The sequence below is a fragment of the Salvia hispanica genome, chromosome 1, assembly GCF_029641045.1.
Source record: "Salvia hispanica isolate PSC_SH4W2 chromosome 1, Shi_PSC_v1, whole genome shotgun sequence".
Lineage (NCBI taxonomy): Eukaryota > Viridiplantae > Streptophyta > Magnoliopsida > Lamiales > Lamiaceae > Salvia > Salvia hispanica.
This window is the reverse complement of record NC_142692.1, coordinates 39,892,913-39,909,428: the sequence shown is the minus strand read 5'-3', so window position 1 is coordinate 39,909,428 and position 16,516 is coordinate 39,892,913. Positions and strand designations below refer to the sequence as shown.

Genomic DNA, 16,516 nt, shown 5'->3' with positions numbered 1-16,516 from the left:
CATGTCACATTTGATGTTGTTTCATTTATGAACATTACATTGAATCTGAAATTTGTACACTAAAAATTAATTGTGTGCAATATATAATACAGAATTGCAATAGAACAGTGGATACTATTGAAAAAAAAATGTGAGACATAAGACATAAATTGTGTAAATTTTGACGACAAAAATAGATAAATCTTTGAATTTTAATCAATTGAATCTAGAGGCTTTTTGATCTCGAAATGCTAAAGGAAATCTCCAGTAGTGTCTATAATTGAGACAAAAATCAGTGGATTGTCAGCACAATATGTTTGTCGATATATATGGATACTCCGTCTATGCCACAACAAAATAGATGTATTGTTTTTCGAATGTCTCAGTGTAAATGAGTAGTATATTTTTTCTCATTTGACAAAAATTAACTTTAATAATTCATTTTACTGTATTATCTTTTTACTTATCTATTTTATTGTTCTTTCCATTTTATTCTCTCTAGCTAACTAATTCACAAAGTACAACTTCCTTTATTTCGATATAATACAAAGCTAAAAAATGACCAACTAGCAGTGAAGTATAAACAACAACAAAAATCCCAAATAAACAAGTTTTTTTTAAAACTAGTACGGAACTATATAATAAAAGCTAACGAGCAGCACTGCATTATCCGCCATCAAGCCTAGTGCATCAAAGAGAGAGTAGTGAATTCATCACAACATTAAAGATCAAATACTAATAACGTAGATCGACACAATTACAAGGTTCCATCTACCTAGATAATAAAATGTGGAACATATAAATATTGAACAACCTAAAATGCAGACTACATATATACTAAGCATAGTCTACCCAAAAATAAAAGAGGTCTTGGTTTAAATATAGTATTTTATATAAATGGTAAAAACTTTTGTTAAATATTTATATTTCTCTACCTTTTGTACTTAGCTTTTAATCACATTAAAAGAATATGCTAATCTAATGAATTTTTTGACCTACGTCTCTTTATAGAAAATATCAGTATATCACAATAACTGAAACGAATTAAAAGAGGTTAATTCCCTAACTAACCAAAACTCTCTCTAAAGAGACTTTCGAAACGATTTTGTTGTATTCTACTTTATCGCACTTATATATGATTCGTCAATTATTGCATGTGAATAGTCTAAACTTATTCAAAATGTATGTTAGGTTACTATAGTTTTCTAAAATTTCAAATATAAGTCAAACAAAAGTATCTTTCATTATATATAAATACTCCATCTGTCTCACGTTACTTGAGTCAATTATTTTCCACACTTATTTTGAGAAAATGATAATAAATAGATACAATGGAGATAGAGTAAGTAAGAGAGAGAATAATGTGTGAAAAAGTCTTCTCGTTCGTATTCTCTCTCTTACTTTACTCTCTCTTTTTCCACTTTAACTATTTATTAGTATTTTTTAAAAAATAAATGTAAAAATAAATTGACTCAAGTAACGTGAGACAAAAAAAAATACGGAGTATATTTTTGTCAATATAATTAAATGAGAATACACACTCATTCAAACGAATCACACAAAACACATAGCAAATTCACACAACATGCAAGATCCAAAGACAAAATGACTAAACAACAAACCATAATCATAATATATTGAATATTCTATCTAATATCTTTAATTATATGATTGTATCAATAATAGCTACGGATATGATCAGTGCCGATATCAAAGGCTTTCAATTTGTGCTTTCCACACAATTCAACAATATTGGAATCTTACCAAGAAAGCACCAAAGTTTTCTTTCATTTGCCTTTGTCTCCCAACTTTTGTAGCCTACTATTTCCAATTTTATTTCATTCTTATAAAAAGAACTTTCCCCTTTTTTTCTTGTTCTGCCACATTTTTTTTCTTCTAAATATTACGTGTAAATGGGACATCTAATAAAGGTAAAATAAAGAGCTACTAATAGTTTATTACTGCTACATGAACTCCAATTAAAATTTTATCAACAATATCTCAATATTTAAATGTGCTAACTATTTGTAGCTAATTAATCAAGCTAGCTTTCATTGGTCCCATGTATATTCTTTTCCACATTATGTATTAAAGAATCTTTAATTAGAGTACGTACACGTATGTGCAAAAGAAAATGCATTTTATTTATTCTCAACAGTTAATTATATGAAGAATATCGATACATAAAAAAGACGATATAAATTCGCATAATTTGAATAATAAATAGTCGAAATTGAAGACATATAATCAGATTTTTTAAATAGTTTGCGAAAGATTTGAATGTTTCAGCATATTTAAAAATTGTCCTCAATTAATTTCGTTTTCTACCAAATGTCACAAGATGACCTACTATCTCATTGGTATCTTTCAATTCTTTCCAACACGAAATATTGATTTGTGACGAAATAAAATATGTCTAAGTAATCAACATGATCTAATAGTGATTAATACTGGTATTTCAGTGGACCATAATATTTATGTTTGTGTATATTTGTATATATTATATGATAAAAAGTATTCCCAAATAATTCAAGTAGGTTTCCTCACGCAACGTAAGGCTTAAAGAGGATAATTCCCTATCGATCGATACATTGAAAAACTCAACTTGTATTCCATCTCATGAAAATTGACATAATTTTTATTTTTTTATTTTCCATTCCCTATCCTGCAACTTTGTTCACACATTTATTAATATTTATTTCGCATCTTTTTATTATCAATTATTCAAAATGTATCGACCACGTACTTCTTCACAATATTTTTGCAGAAAACGATATCTAATAGTACTACTATAGTATATACCCTTCCGTCCACTATAATAGTACTAATGCGAAATTGGTAGAATACGAGAGGAAAAAAAATTATTAAAATATTTATGAAAAAATGTGACATGACATGTATTAGTTGTGGACAGACGAAACTAAAATGAATATATTCAGATAGTGAAATAATTGTAGGAAAAATCAGAAATTATCGAAAATATATATGGGAACATTTATATCATCACTATCCATATGGAGTAATATATATTGAAATTGGTTATTGCTTTATTGGGTGTACCATTGACACACTTATCCGAATACATCTAAAAGATGTGATAGAAACTATGATAGTATATCCATTACTCTCCCTTTCCACATAAACGAGCTATATATTAATCTTAATTCACTAATTAGTAGTACTAGAAATTTATTACTAATTTCTATACATATATATAATTTTTGTTAGAAGTTTAAAAAATTGATGATACATTGATACTAGAGTCCACTGATCATGTATAATTAAGAAAGAATTATGATGGAAAAAATCGAAAAAGATAAGTAATAATTTAATAAGCCATTTTCAAGAAAAGTGTCCACTCGTCATCCACAAAAGGAAACCATATCGTCAGTTAAACATTTCCATCCACTACCCAAACCCTAACATCATTTTATGGTACAAAAATTTCATACAATATTTATTATTATTGATTATCAATGACTTTGATTTATCAAATATTGAGTTAAAAGATATTCTAGAAATGAAACTTATATAAGAATCTGTCTAACAAATAGAACTAGTATAACAGTTGGTAACTTGTTGGTATTTGTCAATTTCAAATAGAACTAGTAAAACATTTCCATCAAGATATTATTCCTTCATAATCACTTTCAAATGTTAATTCATTTCTAGTAGTTGCAGGTTGTATGGGTGTTGGTCAATTTTTCATCATTAATAGAGCACCTAATTAGGCCTTCTTGATTGTAATTGTGCTGACTTGAGCGTCTGAGTTATTTCTGTTATAAAATTGATACGTCTATAATAAAATAATATAGATGTCGATAGTAACCTAATGACATAGTGATACATAGGAAAGATCGTAGATGACTTAAAATTCGCTCGAGACTGGAAAATCCATAGTCACATAATTACTTGAAATTCACTCGAAACTTGTGAAACGAGCTGATGAATTTAGATCGACACCCTATTTTTGGCAATCAGAGATCATGTGGGAGGCGGAAACAAAACGTCATTTTACCATTTTCCTGATTTAATTTTAATTTCACGTAATTTGGTTTACTTGTTAGGGTTATGTAATAGACTAATAGTTAGAAAAACTGTTTTGAAGCAAATTTATGATTTTGATAATAAATTTTATTATTAAGAACTTAGATTTTATGAGAAATCTCTACTTCCTCCGTCCGCGAAAAGGAGTCCCATTTTTCCATTTTAGTCCGTCCGCGATTAAGAATCTCAGTTCATTTTTACTATAAATGTTAATAGGGTCTCACATTTCACTAACTCATTCCACTCACATTTCATTTAAATTATATACAAGTGGGATTCATATTCATATTCTACTAACTTTTTTCCACTCACTTTTATTAACATTTCTTAAAACTCGTGCCGCCAATAAATGAGACTTCTAATGGCGGATGGATGGAGTATTACTTTGTACTATCACCAACCAAATGTCATTTTTGGTGTGTGATTTCATTTTACAACCCACGAGTTTCGTTTCCTGTATCTGTCACTGATGACAGGGTATCGTATCGTAACGGGCTTAAATGCACTTCTACTCAATACTACGTGATAAGAATCTAAAAGGTGAATAATAATTTTAAAAAAGAAAGAAAAGGAAAGTGAGTGCCACCATGCAAAGGTGGTGTACACATATTCAAATAATGCAAAGCTTCCTCCCTTTTATCCTATCTTTTTGTGTGTATAAAAAGGGAGCCTCCCATTTTTGTGCATCAATGCATGAGTTCTTTCTAGAGTGAGAACAAGAGTCTAAAGAGTTAATTAAATGGCTGAGCAAAAAATGGGGTGTGTTCTTGGTGAAACTTTCAACAAAATGAAGCCATATTTGGCTATGATTTCTCTTCAATTTGGGTATGCAGGAATGCATATTGTTCTCTTGCTCTCTTTCAAGAGAGGTTTTAGTCATTGGGTTTTCGTTGTTTATCGTCACGCAGTTGCAACCTTGTTTTTTGCTCCTTTTGCATACTATTTTGAGAAGTAAGATTTTGGATTATGTTTGAATTAATTATTTATTTGGAATTAATTATATATCGATTTTGAGCGTGATTATATTACTTATCTGCAGGAAAATAAGGCCCAAGATGACGAAATCAATATTCTTCAAGATAATGCTGCTTGGTTTCTTGGAGTAATGTCCTTAAACACACTAATAAATCATATCACTTATTGTTTTCTTTATAAGTTAATTGTTACACTAATCCTTCTCTCTCCGTCTGTCTACATTTTTTTGCTCAATTTATACTAAAAATCGGTAAATATGTTATTTATCGCACGTGATACCATACATGAAATAAAAAGAATTGAAAAAATATTGAACTATAACTCTAGGATTTGATATAATATACAAGTGCGTGCATAAATAAGAATATTTCCAACACCCAATAAGAATATTAAAATTAAATTATTTCGCTACAAATTGTGTGCATATGTCTATTGATTTATCTATTTATATTGTGTTTTAGGATTAACATCAAATTTCTTATAACTACATAATTAACTTTTAATTTCTTATTTCCTTCTTATAATATCATTAGTTTTACTTCATGCTACGTAAAATGAGATTATTTTCTTTTTTCTTGAATGTGTAGAAATGCAATCTACGAAATTGCTCGTGTTAATGTTGCATTTATAGATGGATTAATTTCTGACAATTAAAAAATAAATATAGGCCAGTTTTGGACCAAAACTTGTACGGCGTCGGAATCCAGTACACGTCAGCAACGTTCGCGGCGGCGACCGTCAATATTCTCCCCGCCGTCACCTTCATTATGGCTGTTGTTTTCAGGTATATTCAATTTAATATATATTCGCCTTTAATTTTTTTAATTTATTCCAGGTAGAATAAGCAACTAGAAATAAAGTTATGGCTCAGGTGTCGTCTCTCTCTCTCTCTCAAAGTAAATCGTTGCGACATAAATAATGCAATCTAACATAAATCATCATCTCTTTAAAACAAAAAAGCTTTGCACGTGCGAATGATATAAAAGTTCAAAACTCTTTTTATGATAGACCTCTTAATTATCCTCGTGGTGTATTGTTTAAAGAAGTTAGGCAAGATTTGACATCATACGAAAAATGATTAAATTTTTTAAAATGAAAACTTTAAATGTTGAAAATAATATCAATTCTTTTGTATTGAATGATATTAATAAATCAACAAACAATATTGAGTCAATATCATCTGATATTGATGTATTTTAGAATTGATATAATTATGTGTTCTAATTTTAAGAAAAGTTCTGAAATGAACCACCTTGCGATATAGTAACATATTTATAATATCCCTTCACAAAAATTAGTCTATCAAATTAAGTTTAAACCATTTCTTTCAGAAAACAATACTTATAATTGGAATAAATAAAATTAAAATATGTGACAGGTTGGAAAAGGTGAATCTGAAAAAAGTCCACAGCTTAGCAAAAGTGATCGGAACGACGGTGACGGTGATCGGAGCAATGCTGATGACACTGTACAAAGGCCCCGCCATCAACATCTTGTTCTTCTCTCACGGCGGCCACCATGAGGCCGCCAGCACTGCCGCCGATCAGCACTGGGTCACCGGCACGATCATGCTGCTCGGCTGCATCGTCGGCTGGGCCGCCTTCTTCATCTTACAAGTAATATATATATTCGTCATTTTAATATTTTTTTTAAAAAAAATAGTTTTAAATATAATTTGATTTCATTAAATTTTGGTATATTTGGACAGAATAATACGTTGAAGGAGTACCCGGCCGAGCTGTCGTTGACGACGTTGATTTGTCTGATGGGGACGGTGGAAGGTGGCATCGTGGCAGCGATAATGGAGCGGAGGCCGAGCGCCTGGGCTATTGGTTTTGACGCTCGGCTGCTCGCTGCTACATATTCGGTCAGTCCATCTCTATTTTATAGTAGGAGTAATACGTTTGTCCACGATCAATAATCATGTTTTTCATTTTCTTTATTTTCTTACCTATTTTTTCCGAACAATACTTTTGCTAATTTTATTCGGGCTTAAAAAATGAGACTTTTGCTAATTAATTGACATGAATATATATGATTGAATTTGCAGGGACTTGTATGCTCAGGAATAGCATATTACTTGCAAAGTGTGGTGAATAAGGCAAAAGGTCCAGTGTTTGTGACATCATTTAGCCCCCTAAGCATGATCATCACTGCTTTCTTGTCAGCCATCATTCTCGCCGAGACGCTCCATCTCGGAAGGTATCTATCTATCTGTCTGTCTATCTATCCACGTTGAACAGTTATCGCTTGTCCAACACTAACATCGACTTTGAATATTGACAGTGTGATCGGAGCAGTGATCATAGTTAGTGGGCTGTACTGCGTGGTGTGGGGCAAAACGAAGGAGGACTCTGCTGCGAAGGACATTAAATCGCAACAATTACCGGTGGTCATAGACATGGGTGCTTCTGACAATAACATGAATGGAACTACTCTCAAAACGAAGATTAATTCCCTTCATGAAGAGCCTTGATGAAGAGAGATTTGTGTTCAATTAATGTTCAATCACTCATGTGGAAGATGTGGTTGACTTGATTTCAATTGTTCAGTATGGTGTTTTTCATGCTGCTTTTGCTTAATGTAATTTGGTTTTGTGTCAATAAACCAAGTTTTGTCCTTAATCTATGTTTACCTATTTTGTCATTTTCTTGCAGCAATTAATCTCTCATAATATGAACAATGATAGTAATTGTTAATGAAAAAAAAAACTCATTTTCAGACAGCATAATCATGCAATTTGTGCACACTGTATGTACATTTGATAATATGACAGCAAGTAGATATTTACAGAAGTTAAACATGAAGAGAACAAATAATAGGAACATACACAAGACTACAAGAGCAATCCAATTCTTGCAACCATTTTTTACACATGTACACATTTGAAGAAAGTAAAGTCATTACAATCGCCATACGTCCAATTCTTACAGGATCTTCAGAGCTGCTTTGCTCGAGTGGTGAACCCCAAGTGCAGCGAGTCTCAGAATAGCACGACCTTGGTATAAACTGCACAATGAAATTGCAATTGATAAGATCGACTTACTCTCTGTACAACTCAAGAAAAGGTGAATAAGATCACGAGCCAGGAGAGAAAGAAATCGCATTTTTACGTTTCAAATTACTTAAACGGCCAGTTTGGTTCCTTCTAAGTATGATAGAATGAAAAACCACAGAGGTTGCTATGAAAGAAGATCGATAGTAATACTTCTTCAATGTAAGTTTGCAGTGACAACTTGCATCTAAAAATAAGAATCTCTTTCAATTAATCAAATGAAATGTGGGAAAAGATCAACTAAATCACATCCATAAAATGAATGAACATACACATCTACACTGTTGTTTGCTAACCTAATGGAGAATCATTATTGAAAATTATCACGATGAAATACTATCCTCGTCAATTAAAATCACATGCTTTGGTATGACTAGCATTCATATACAACGAGACTAGCCAAATCAAAGCTGTGTGGGAGTTAGAAAAGCCTGGACTAATCAAAGGATCAAACTCTGAGCTAGACATTAGTGCAAGTAAAATTACACCATGCTGGTCTTAGAATTATGGAGCTTACCTCGCTAGTGTAAGACCCCACATGGCTAGGGTGTAAAATAACATCCCTGCGTGCCAAATGTCTAGCATTTTCTCGAATTTATTCATGCCTTTCAGCGCTTTCATCATGGCTGCAAGATATAAAATACATATGAGATAGGCACCAAATATGGCACATGCTCGCCTGATGGGTAGGGTGGCGAGGATACTATAGTAGCCTTCAGGTCAACAATACTATTGTGTGTGTGATTGTGCGTAAGCATCAAATTGCTCTCAGAATCTGGAAAATGATCCTACCTTTCTGTAGCTCTGAAGGAGTCAAATTCTGCATTGCCAAAAACAAGAGCATTAATTGTGAGGCTAATCCATATGTAGTGTCATAAAAGGAAAAGTGGAACAATGTTGGGTTAACAAACCACAGATTTTGGATTCGCCAATATGCATCTAGCCAAAAAGGTAGCAATTCCATCCACCACATGCTCCTCAGTTACAATTACATAATTTTCATTGTCGATTCCACTCTTCTCTTCAGTGTTTTTATGGACCATATCATCGGAGACCCACACCCACCAGCTTGGCTCATCGTGATCCATTTTTATCAATACTTCAGCTTTCCCCAAATCCGCGCCTGATTACATTTCAAAAAGGGAAACAAGACGCATCAATTTAAACACGTATACTCTTCGAGAGCAAGACTAGTATCTCCACTTCATATCACTACAGATTTTGCACAGATATATCATACATGCCACTGATATCTAAACGAATCACAAATTTTCAACAGTTGCAGAGAGAGAATAAAAAACATACTATCATGTTGAACCAAAAACACTAGGAGAACTATTTAGCATGCATTCCATTAATATATTGCTAGGAATCGAACTTGCTCCAGCACCTCAAGTTAAACATAATTCCCTAATTTACAAAGAAAATAGGCAAAACCTGATGGCTCATCGAAAGGAAATGTGCAAGTTGAGTTTTGACGGAGCAAATCAAGCTCATTTAAGAAGCTCTCTGACTTAACAGCACCCAAAATCCGATCATTGAGCTGCAATTCATTAAAATTTCACACAAACTCATCACTGATTTCCCCCAATTCAAAATATGTAAATGAAGGAATATTGATTACATACATCGGAGGGGCAATTATGCATCAAAGTAGGTGAACTCGATATCTCCTGTAGAAGATTGAGATTTTTCTCGAGCAATAGACGAAGGCGTTCGTTTTCCGCTCGTGTGCATTCGATATCCAAATCAGCTCCTTCTTTGGATTCTGGCGGCGATTGCTTCGGAGCGTCGTGGTGGCGGTGGTGGTGGCAGCTCTCGACGGCGGTCCACGCCACGTCAGCTACCTCAATCACCGTCTTCGCCATTTCCATTGAAACGTGGCCAACCATGTCTTCTATCTCCTGATTTTCTAAATTAGGGTTTCTGAGGATTGGAATTTTCCCAAATTTGAAGGTGATTGCGTTACGGAATTCGTATAATTGGCTATGAAAAATGGTAATGATAAATGTTTGATGGCTACTTTAGAGTTGGATTATTGCAATTGAGTACTGATACTATGAGGTAATCCTGTATTACCCCTCCCATATGTTTTTGGCCTTTTGCTATTATTTCTTATTAACAAGTGATTGGCAGTTCGGTTAATTTTTCAATTGAGTACTGATACTATGGGGTTAATTCTTCAATTGTTCACACTATATCATTTGAATTTGTTTATAGATTTTGCCATTACATATTTGATTGTCTAAATATACTATTTTTCAAATAAACCACATCATTTCTTTATGAATAAATAATAGTACTCATTCCCATTCACTATTTATAAAGTCATTTTATTTTTGCCTAGATTTTAAGAAATTATTTTGACTTTATAAAGAAAAAGTAAAGATAAATTAAATTAGTAAAGTTTGAGAGAGGGAGTCCTATATCTTTACATTCTCTATACTAAACTTTAATGTAATACGACTCGAGTAACTTGAAATGGATAAGTATAATAATCCAAATTTCTTCTATATTTTTGCATCCTCTATAGTCTATACAAAACTTTAATAGAATAATCCAATTTCTTCAGTTTTCTATATTACTCCTGCATTATTAGACAATTAACTTTATAAATAGGACAAATTAGAACTCCTAACTTCATTAATTAGGAATCTACTCAAATAAACATTATCAATTAGGAACTCGATCCACAAAAATTATGTTGTTGGATTAAATGAAACATGATACAAAAAAAAAATGAAAATAGGACAATAGCTACACATCAATTCTTCTACAAAGTGTCAACAGCAGAATTTTAAAGAAAATAAGGAATGGCACAGCCAAAGCTGATTTTCTCAACAACAATTGTCTGAATTCCATGAGACCTAAACCAACCAAAATAAGGTCCCATCCCACGAGTTGAATGAGGAGATCGGAGTTTATAAGGGCGATGAGAGTACGAACTTGACAGCGAGACCTAACACGAGGGCAACGGGAAAGGCCGTTACTCGATCCATCAGTGAGCGAGCGTCCGAGGCCCCAGAGGCACTTCCGGCTGGTCCACCTGCTGGCGGGAGTCCAAAAGCTACGCCAGTCGAGGGTACTACGGACCTGGGGTTCGTTGATGGAATGCCACCGGCTTCTGATGGTGATGGCGCTGGTGCAAAGTATGAATCCGGGAGCGATGTAGGTGGAGCGATGAGTGTCGGAAATTGTTGAGGCCCTGAGCAAAGAAGCAACGATTATCCGACATGGCAATTGAACAAAAATTAATCGGGACGTCACCGCCAAAACGATGTCATCTATTCAAGAAGAAACAACGTTCCTTGATTGAATAACATCAACAATATATTGCACATAGGCAACCAGAATTTTTCTGTCTGGGATAATTGTGAACAAATTCAAAACTCGTGATTTTCGCGATTAATATTTTTAAGTTAAAGTTGCGTGAAAGACCAAAATTTATATGAACATATAAGTCGGATTAGGATCAACGACGGTACCTGGGCATCGAGGTTGGAGATACGTTGACAGCCTGCACATGAAAAAGAATAAGATGATTCAGAGTCGTCACGTTACTAGGAACGATCAAGTGCAGAAAAACATACGTTGAACCAATGGTTCCGTTGACGAAACCATTGTAGCTGCAAGAAGTGAGATTGCATCCGCCACTTGATGGCTGTGCGGTAATGTTTCCGATCATCAGATTGCTGTATCTACACTGCATGCTTGAACAAGACACTGCCAGCGGAGCCGGTTGGCAGTATAAGCTGCAGAAATCAGCCGTTAGAAATTAGCTATACATCGCTCTGATTCTTAGTGCTAGAAAAGCTCACTCACTTGCGACTGCCTGGCCCACAGCTGCACAGCACACAGTGGCCAGCAGTTATAGCATAACTCCCGTTTGGCACAACCAAGCCGTAGTCGGAGGAGTATCTTGGGAAGTTTGAAGCACAGGCTATAAAAAAAACGCGCATAACGAAGTTAAAGTAGGCGATGTAGAAACCAAACAAGATAGACAGAGTATATCAGCTGCACAAGGAGTAGCGGAGCAAAGCACAACAAGTAACCAAAACAACACAAAAACAGCCTTAAGTGATCACTTTTTGTTACTACCGTCAATCACCTCAGATTACATGAGAGGGAGACAATAAACGAGAGATTATATATTTAGATCAGGTGTAAAGCAGAAGTTGCATAATATCACCCATAAAGTACACGAAAGCTGTTCTTCGACACAGTACTAAGGTTCGTAACAAACACACAAAAACTACAACGACAAGCAACTAAACCATAAACGGAATAAGTTGATCCCAAGTCAAGTATCCATATACAGAGAACAACCAACAAAACATAGCAAACAAGACTGTCTAGAAAAGTCAAGGAATGTTACATTCTTTCAAAACAAAGCCTCCAACAAAGATCCTCCTTCATTTATTACCTCATTAAGTCTGGACTCTCCCACAAATCACTAAACTAGGCATTCAAACCCCATAGATAGTCCTCAACACATCATTAGCAATCAGGGTTAACTACTAAAGAAATTTCACAACTTGCTAGAAAACACGCAAATTCAAAAATGAGCTCGAAAAAACCATAAAGATGGAATCTTTTGGGCCAAATCGTATCCGATATGACAGCCGTGTGAACCGAGAACTAAACAATGCCCATCAACACAATTTACGCATTCAAATAAGCATCAATTAGCTTAATCAAACTCCATAGATGGCCATCAACACAACATTACCAATCAGGGTTATCTGCTAAAAGAAATTTCACAACTTTAACCCCATTTTAGTAAGAGCACCCATTTTCGTCAAATTCAAAATTGAGCTCGAAAAGACCACAAATTGACCAAATTAACTAACCAGAGAGAGGAATGGCGAGAATGTCGCCATCCTTAATCTCGGCGGAGGAAAGCGCATTGACATTCATCAAGTCACTAACAGTAGTGACGTATCTGGCGGCGATGCCTGAGAGCGTGTCGACGTCTTTGACGACATAGGACATGTAGACGGCGGGGAGGTTGTTGTCGGAGTTGTTGAAGCAGGTGCAGGGGAGGGGGACGGAGAGGGGGGTGCCGACGGCGATGACGGAGGGGTCGGAGAGGTCGGCGGTGGGGTTGGCGTCGCGAATCTGGTCGGGGGAGACGATGCCGGCGTAGACGGCGGCGGAGATGGAGGCGAGGGTGTCGGCGGGGCGGGTGTTGTAGGTGACGGAGGAGGACTTGCGGATGCCGTCGACGCAGGCGCAGGAGACGGGGATTTTGAGGAAGAGCTGGGAGGGGAGGATGTGGTTCTCGACGTCGGGGAGGGAGATGTCGATGGAGTTGGCGAGGAGGAGGGAGATGGGGTCGGCGGAGAAGAGGGAGGCCAGCTCCGAGACTTTGAGGTCGGTGTAGAGGGTGTAGCCGACAAGGGCGGGGCACGCGGCGGAGTTGGAGCAGGGCTCGATGGTGGATTTGGCGGCGGCGGAGGTGAGGAGGAGGAGGAGGGCGGCGAGGAGCTGCATTTTGGTGGGGAGGGCGGAAATTGGGGATCAAAAGAGGGGAGAAAGCTGAAATTTTGAAACAGTGTGGGAGAGGTTTCAGGGGCGTGTGAGAGAGAGTGGGAATTCAGACAGTGGTCAGCTTCTCGATCATCGTGTACAAAAGTGAAGATCCTATGCACATCTGCCAATTTTACAATTTTGCCCTCTCTTTCTCCACATCCTGTGGGGTACACTTGTTGTTCATTTTTTGACGTTTTCAATTGTTTTAACAAGTCACGTTTTTTAGGGAGGGCTCCGCACAGCAATTAGATTTTGTAATTCTTTGAAATTTTGGGTTGATTTTCAAATTCAATAAATACAAATTCATTTCCTTTTCTACTTTTTATGATTTTTAATTGAGTAATTGTGTTATTTATAAGAGCATTCACAATAGGGCGGAGGATGCGATGGACGATGCATCCTCCGCCCCTTAGTCCGCCACTGTAGAGGTTCGGACTAAGCACACATTATCCTCCGCGGAGGATAGATCGTCCGCGGACTATGACACGGAGGATTCATCCTCCGGCCTATCCTCCACCCCATTGTGGGGGATACGGAGGATAAGCCGAACGATGCACACATTTTTTACCCTTTTTTTTTGTATTTTCTTATGTATATATCACCATTTTTTTTACTTCATTTCACATATTTCACTCCACTCACTTCCCCATCTCAATTTCTCTCTAAATTCAATAATGAGAGATTTTCATATTTGCAAGCATAAAATATAAAAAATAAAAAATAAATACTGACAATAGGATATGCCTTTGGTGTTTTTATATTTTTATTCTTGCTATTTGAACATTTGCAAATATAAAAAATAGGATTAATGAATTTGCAAACATTAAAAAAAAATGTATTCTTGCTAATTAATTGATATATTGTAATTTGAACTTTCAATGAAATGAAGTTGTTTTTTCCAATTTTTGTATTGTTTAAATATTTAAATATTAAATAAAATACTTAGGGCAGCAGTCCATTCTATTGCAGGTGGAAGGGGCGGATGATAGAATGCTGATGTGGCGGAGTATGGCGGGACTTAGGGCGTCGCATCCTCCACCCTATTTGTGGATGACCTAATATTAGTAGATTTTATTATAACTTAATTGGTGATAAAAAAAGAAATTAATAAATTAAAATTAAGGAGAAAAATATGAGGAGAGTCATGGGTTATAAATTTGTAGGAGTTGTTGGTTAATATAGAAATTAAGGAAAATGGTGATATAGCAAATGAGAGTTGCGACTAGAGGTATAGTGAGAGGTACGCATTTGCAAGGTCTTACATGTTGCCTCATCCACGGTTGTCTTCTCCTTCTCTCTTCCATGTTGCACACCTCCTTTTATCTTCTCCTTCTCTCTTCCATGTTGCCTCATCGACCGTTGTCTTCGTCGCCTTCCCCCACCCCATCGCCTCTATTGTAACCTTCCTTCCATCTGGCGATTCTGGCCGAACAAATTGGAGGTTGATGTGTTGGGTAGATTAGGATTTAGAAATTTAAAATTTTAAAACTATAATGAGTGGGGGGTGGGTCGAGCAAAGATATGTTCGGGTGTGTTTGTATTTCTGATTTTAAATAGAGTACAAATTTAAAACTTCCTCGAGTTTGCACTGTCACATTTGTAACGTGTATATTGCACTTAATAAGATTAATTATAAATGGTAAATTGCTTGTAAAGTCTTAAAACTGTCAATGTAGTTTGGTTTTTTCCATAAACTTTAATTGTTGCATAAAAAGTTATGAACTTTATAACACTGTGTAAATTTCTCATACGACACAACCCGATCGATAGATTTCCGCAATTACTTATCTTACGTGGCGCGCTGAAGGCGTAACTTGATAAGTCTCCACTTACTCTCATTATTTCTCTTCTATCTTTGCAATATCTGACTTTGGACTATTACAGACATACAAGTATAACAAATGTAAATATACAAATCGAATTCCACATATCAAATTCAGAACAAAAGTAGCATCAATTCCTCAATTCGAATTGAATCCTAAATTTATCATTTGCCAAGTCACATTACCAGCACGCCACGTAAGATAAGTAATTGTGTCAGAAATCTATCGGGTCGGGTCGGATGAGAAATTTACACAATTTGATAAAGTTCATAACTTTTTATGCAACATTTAAAGTTTACAGAAAAATCCAAACTACGTCGAAAGTCATGACTTTACTAGCAATTTGCATGATTATAAAATACCATTTCAATTTTCAAGGATCCAAACATGAGGAAAATATCATACTTATTTCATAATACTTGGATGAAAATTTCAAAAAAAATATACTCCTATTTATTATTTGGGCGGAAAGTCCAAAAAGGACCTCATGCCTTGGGGCGTGATCTGAGATGTGAAAGTGAAAATAAGATGCACACATCATATACTTTTGATTACATAAGTACGAATTTCCATTTTTTTCATGTAGTAGTAAAAAGGGGTAATAGTGGTAGGGAACATATTTCTTTGGACAGTAGGTAAAAGACTAAGATATGAGGTGTATCGCACCACATTTTTTATGTACAATTTCATGATTTTATATTTGAATTTACAGAAAATTTTTAAATACAAATTTCTAAGTAATAATCCCGTTGTGTGATTTTAATCATATAGTCAGCTTTCAATGTTATAAATTTTGTCTTACATTTCCTTTATTTTCTATTTTCACTCCAAGCCATGACTATATTCAAATTTTTTAATTAAGTCCATTTTAATACTCTTACTCGTGATATTATAAATTTAATACACAGGTTCAATATGACTATAAATGTTGGGCCTACAAAATTCAGAATACGTGTACATAATATCAAACGTATCTTTCAGAAATTAAAAAATGAATAACTCCTATGATTATTTGTTGGGCCTACGTAGATTTGCATCTCTCTTTGTGTTATTTAATGGGTTCAGAAATGCTTGTGACAGATATGGGCTGTCAAAGGCCCATATT

The 16,516-nt window shown here is 35.1% G+C and overlaps 3 protein-coding genes across 3 annotated transcripts; 1 reads left to right on the top strand and 2 right to left on the bottom strand.

The window, feature by feature from the left end:
* The first annotated feature begins 4,709 nt into the window (after window positions 1-4,709).
* On the top strand, window positions 4,710-7,625 carry LOC125222863 (WAT1-related protein At1g44800-like). Its single transcript, XM_048125709.2, has 7 exons — window positions 4,710-4,977; window positions 5,066-5,128; window positions 5,669-5,785; window positions 6,380-6,617; window positions 6,710-6,868; window positions 7,052-7,203; window positions 7,288-7,625. The coding sequence occupies exons 1-7, from the start codon at window positions 4,766-4,768 to the stop codon at window positions 7,475-7,477; spliced, it is 1,131 nt and encodes a 376-aa protein (XP_047981666.2). The 5' UTR covers window positions 4,710-4,765; the 3' UTR covers window positions 7,478-7,625.
* Window positions 7,626-7,732: 107 nt separating this feature from the next.
* On the bottom strand, window positions 7,733-10,055 carry LOC125222864 (uncharacterized). The gene is made up of 6 exons (XM_048125710.2): window positions 9,685-10,055; window positions 9,494-9,599; window positions 8,968-9,179; window positions 8,849-8,876; window positions 8,574-8,682; window positions 7,733-8,010 (listed from the first exon to the last, which is right to left on the bottom strand). Exons 1-6 carry the CDS (start codon window positions 9,946-9,948, stop codon window positions 7,929-7,931), a joined length of 801 nt encoding a protein of 266 aa, XP_047981667.2. The 5' UTR covers window positions 9,949-10,055; the 3' UTR covers window positions 7,733-7,928.
* Window positions 10,056-10,695: 640 nt separating this feature from the next.
* Window positions 10,696-13,668, bottom strand: LYM1 (lysm domain GPI-anchored protein 1 precursor). Its single transcript, XM_048120185.2, has 5 exons — window positions 12,907-13,668; window positions 11,879-11,996; window positions 11,647-11,808; window positions 11,542-11,573; window positions 10,696-11,261 (listed from the first exon to the last, which is right to left on the bottom strand). Exons 1-5 carry the CDS (start codon window positions 13,547-13,549, stop codon window positions 10,978-10,980), a joined length of 1,239 nt encoding a protein of 412 aa, XP_047976142.2. The 5' UTR covers window positions 13,550-13,668; the 3' UTR covers window positions 10,696-10,977.
* Between the last annotated feature and the right edge of the window lie 2,848 nt (window positions 13,669-16,516).

Coding starts and splice junctions, on each gene's coding strand:
- LOC125222863 (XM_048125709.2), top strand. CDS start 4,766: ATGGCTGAGCAAAAAATGGGGTGTGTTCTTGGTGAAACTTTCAACAAA. Junction 6,869..7,051: donor TGCTCGCTGCTACATATTCG/GTCAGTCCATCT, acceptor TTGAATTTGCAG/GGACTTGTATGCTCAGGAAT. Junction 7,204..7,287: donor GAGACGCTCCATCTCGGAAG/GTATCTATCTAT, acceptor GAATATTGACAG/TGTGATCGGAGCAGTGATCA.
- LOC125222864 (XM_048125710.2), bottom strand. CDS start 9,948: ATGGTTGGCCACGTTTCAATGGAAATGGCGAAGACGGTGATTGAGGTA. Junction 8,877..8,967: donor TGGCGAATCCAAAATCTGTG/GTTTGTTAACCC, acceptor TTGGCAATGCAG/AATTTGACTCCTTCAGAGCT. Junction 8,011..8,573: donor TGGGGTCTTACACTAGCGAG/GTAAGCTCCATA, acceptor TTCATTGTGCAG/TTTATACCAAGGTCGTGCTA.
- LYM1 (XM_048120185.2), bottom strand. CDS start 13,549: ATGCAGCTCCTCGCCGCCCTCCTCCTCCTCCTCACCTCCGCCGCCGCC. Junction 11,997..12,906: donor TCTCGCCATTCCTCTCTCTG/GTTAGTTAATTT, acceptor TTTTTTTTATAG/CCTGTGCTTCAAACTTCCCA. Junction 11,809..11,878: donor TGTGGGCCAGGCAGTCGCAA/GTGAGTGAGCTT, acceptor TGATTTCTGCAG/CTTATACTGCCAACCGGCTC.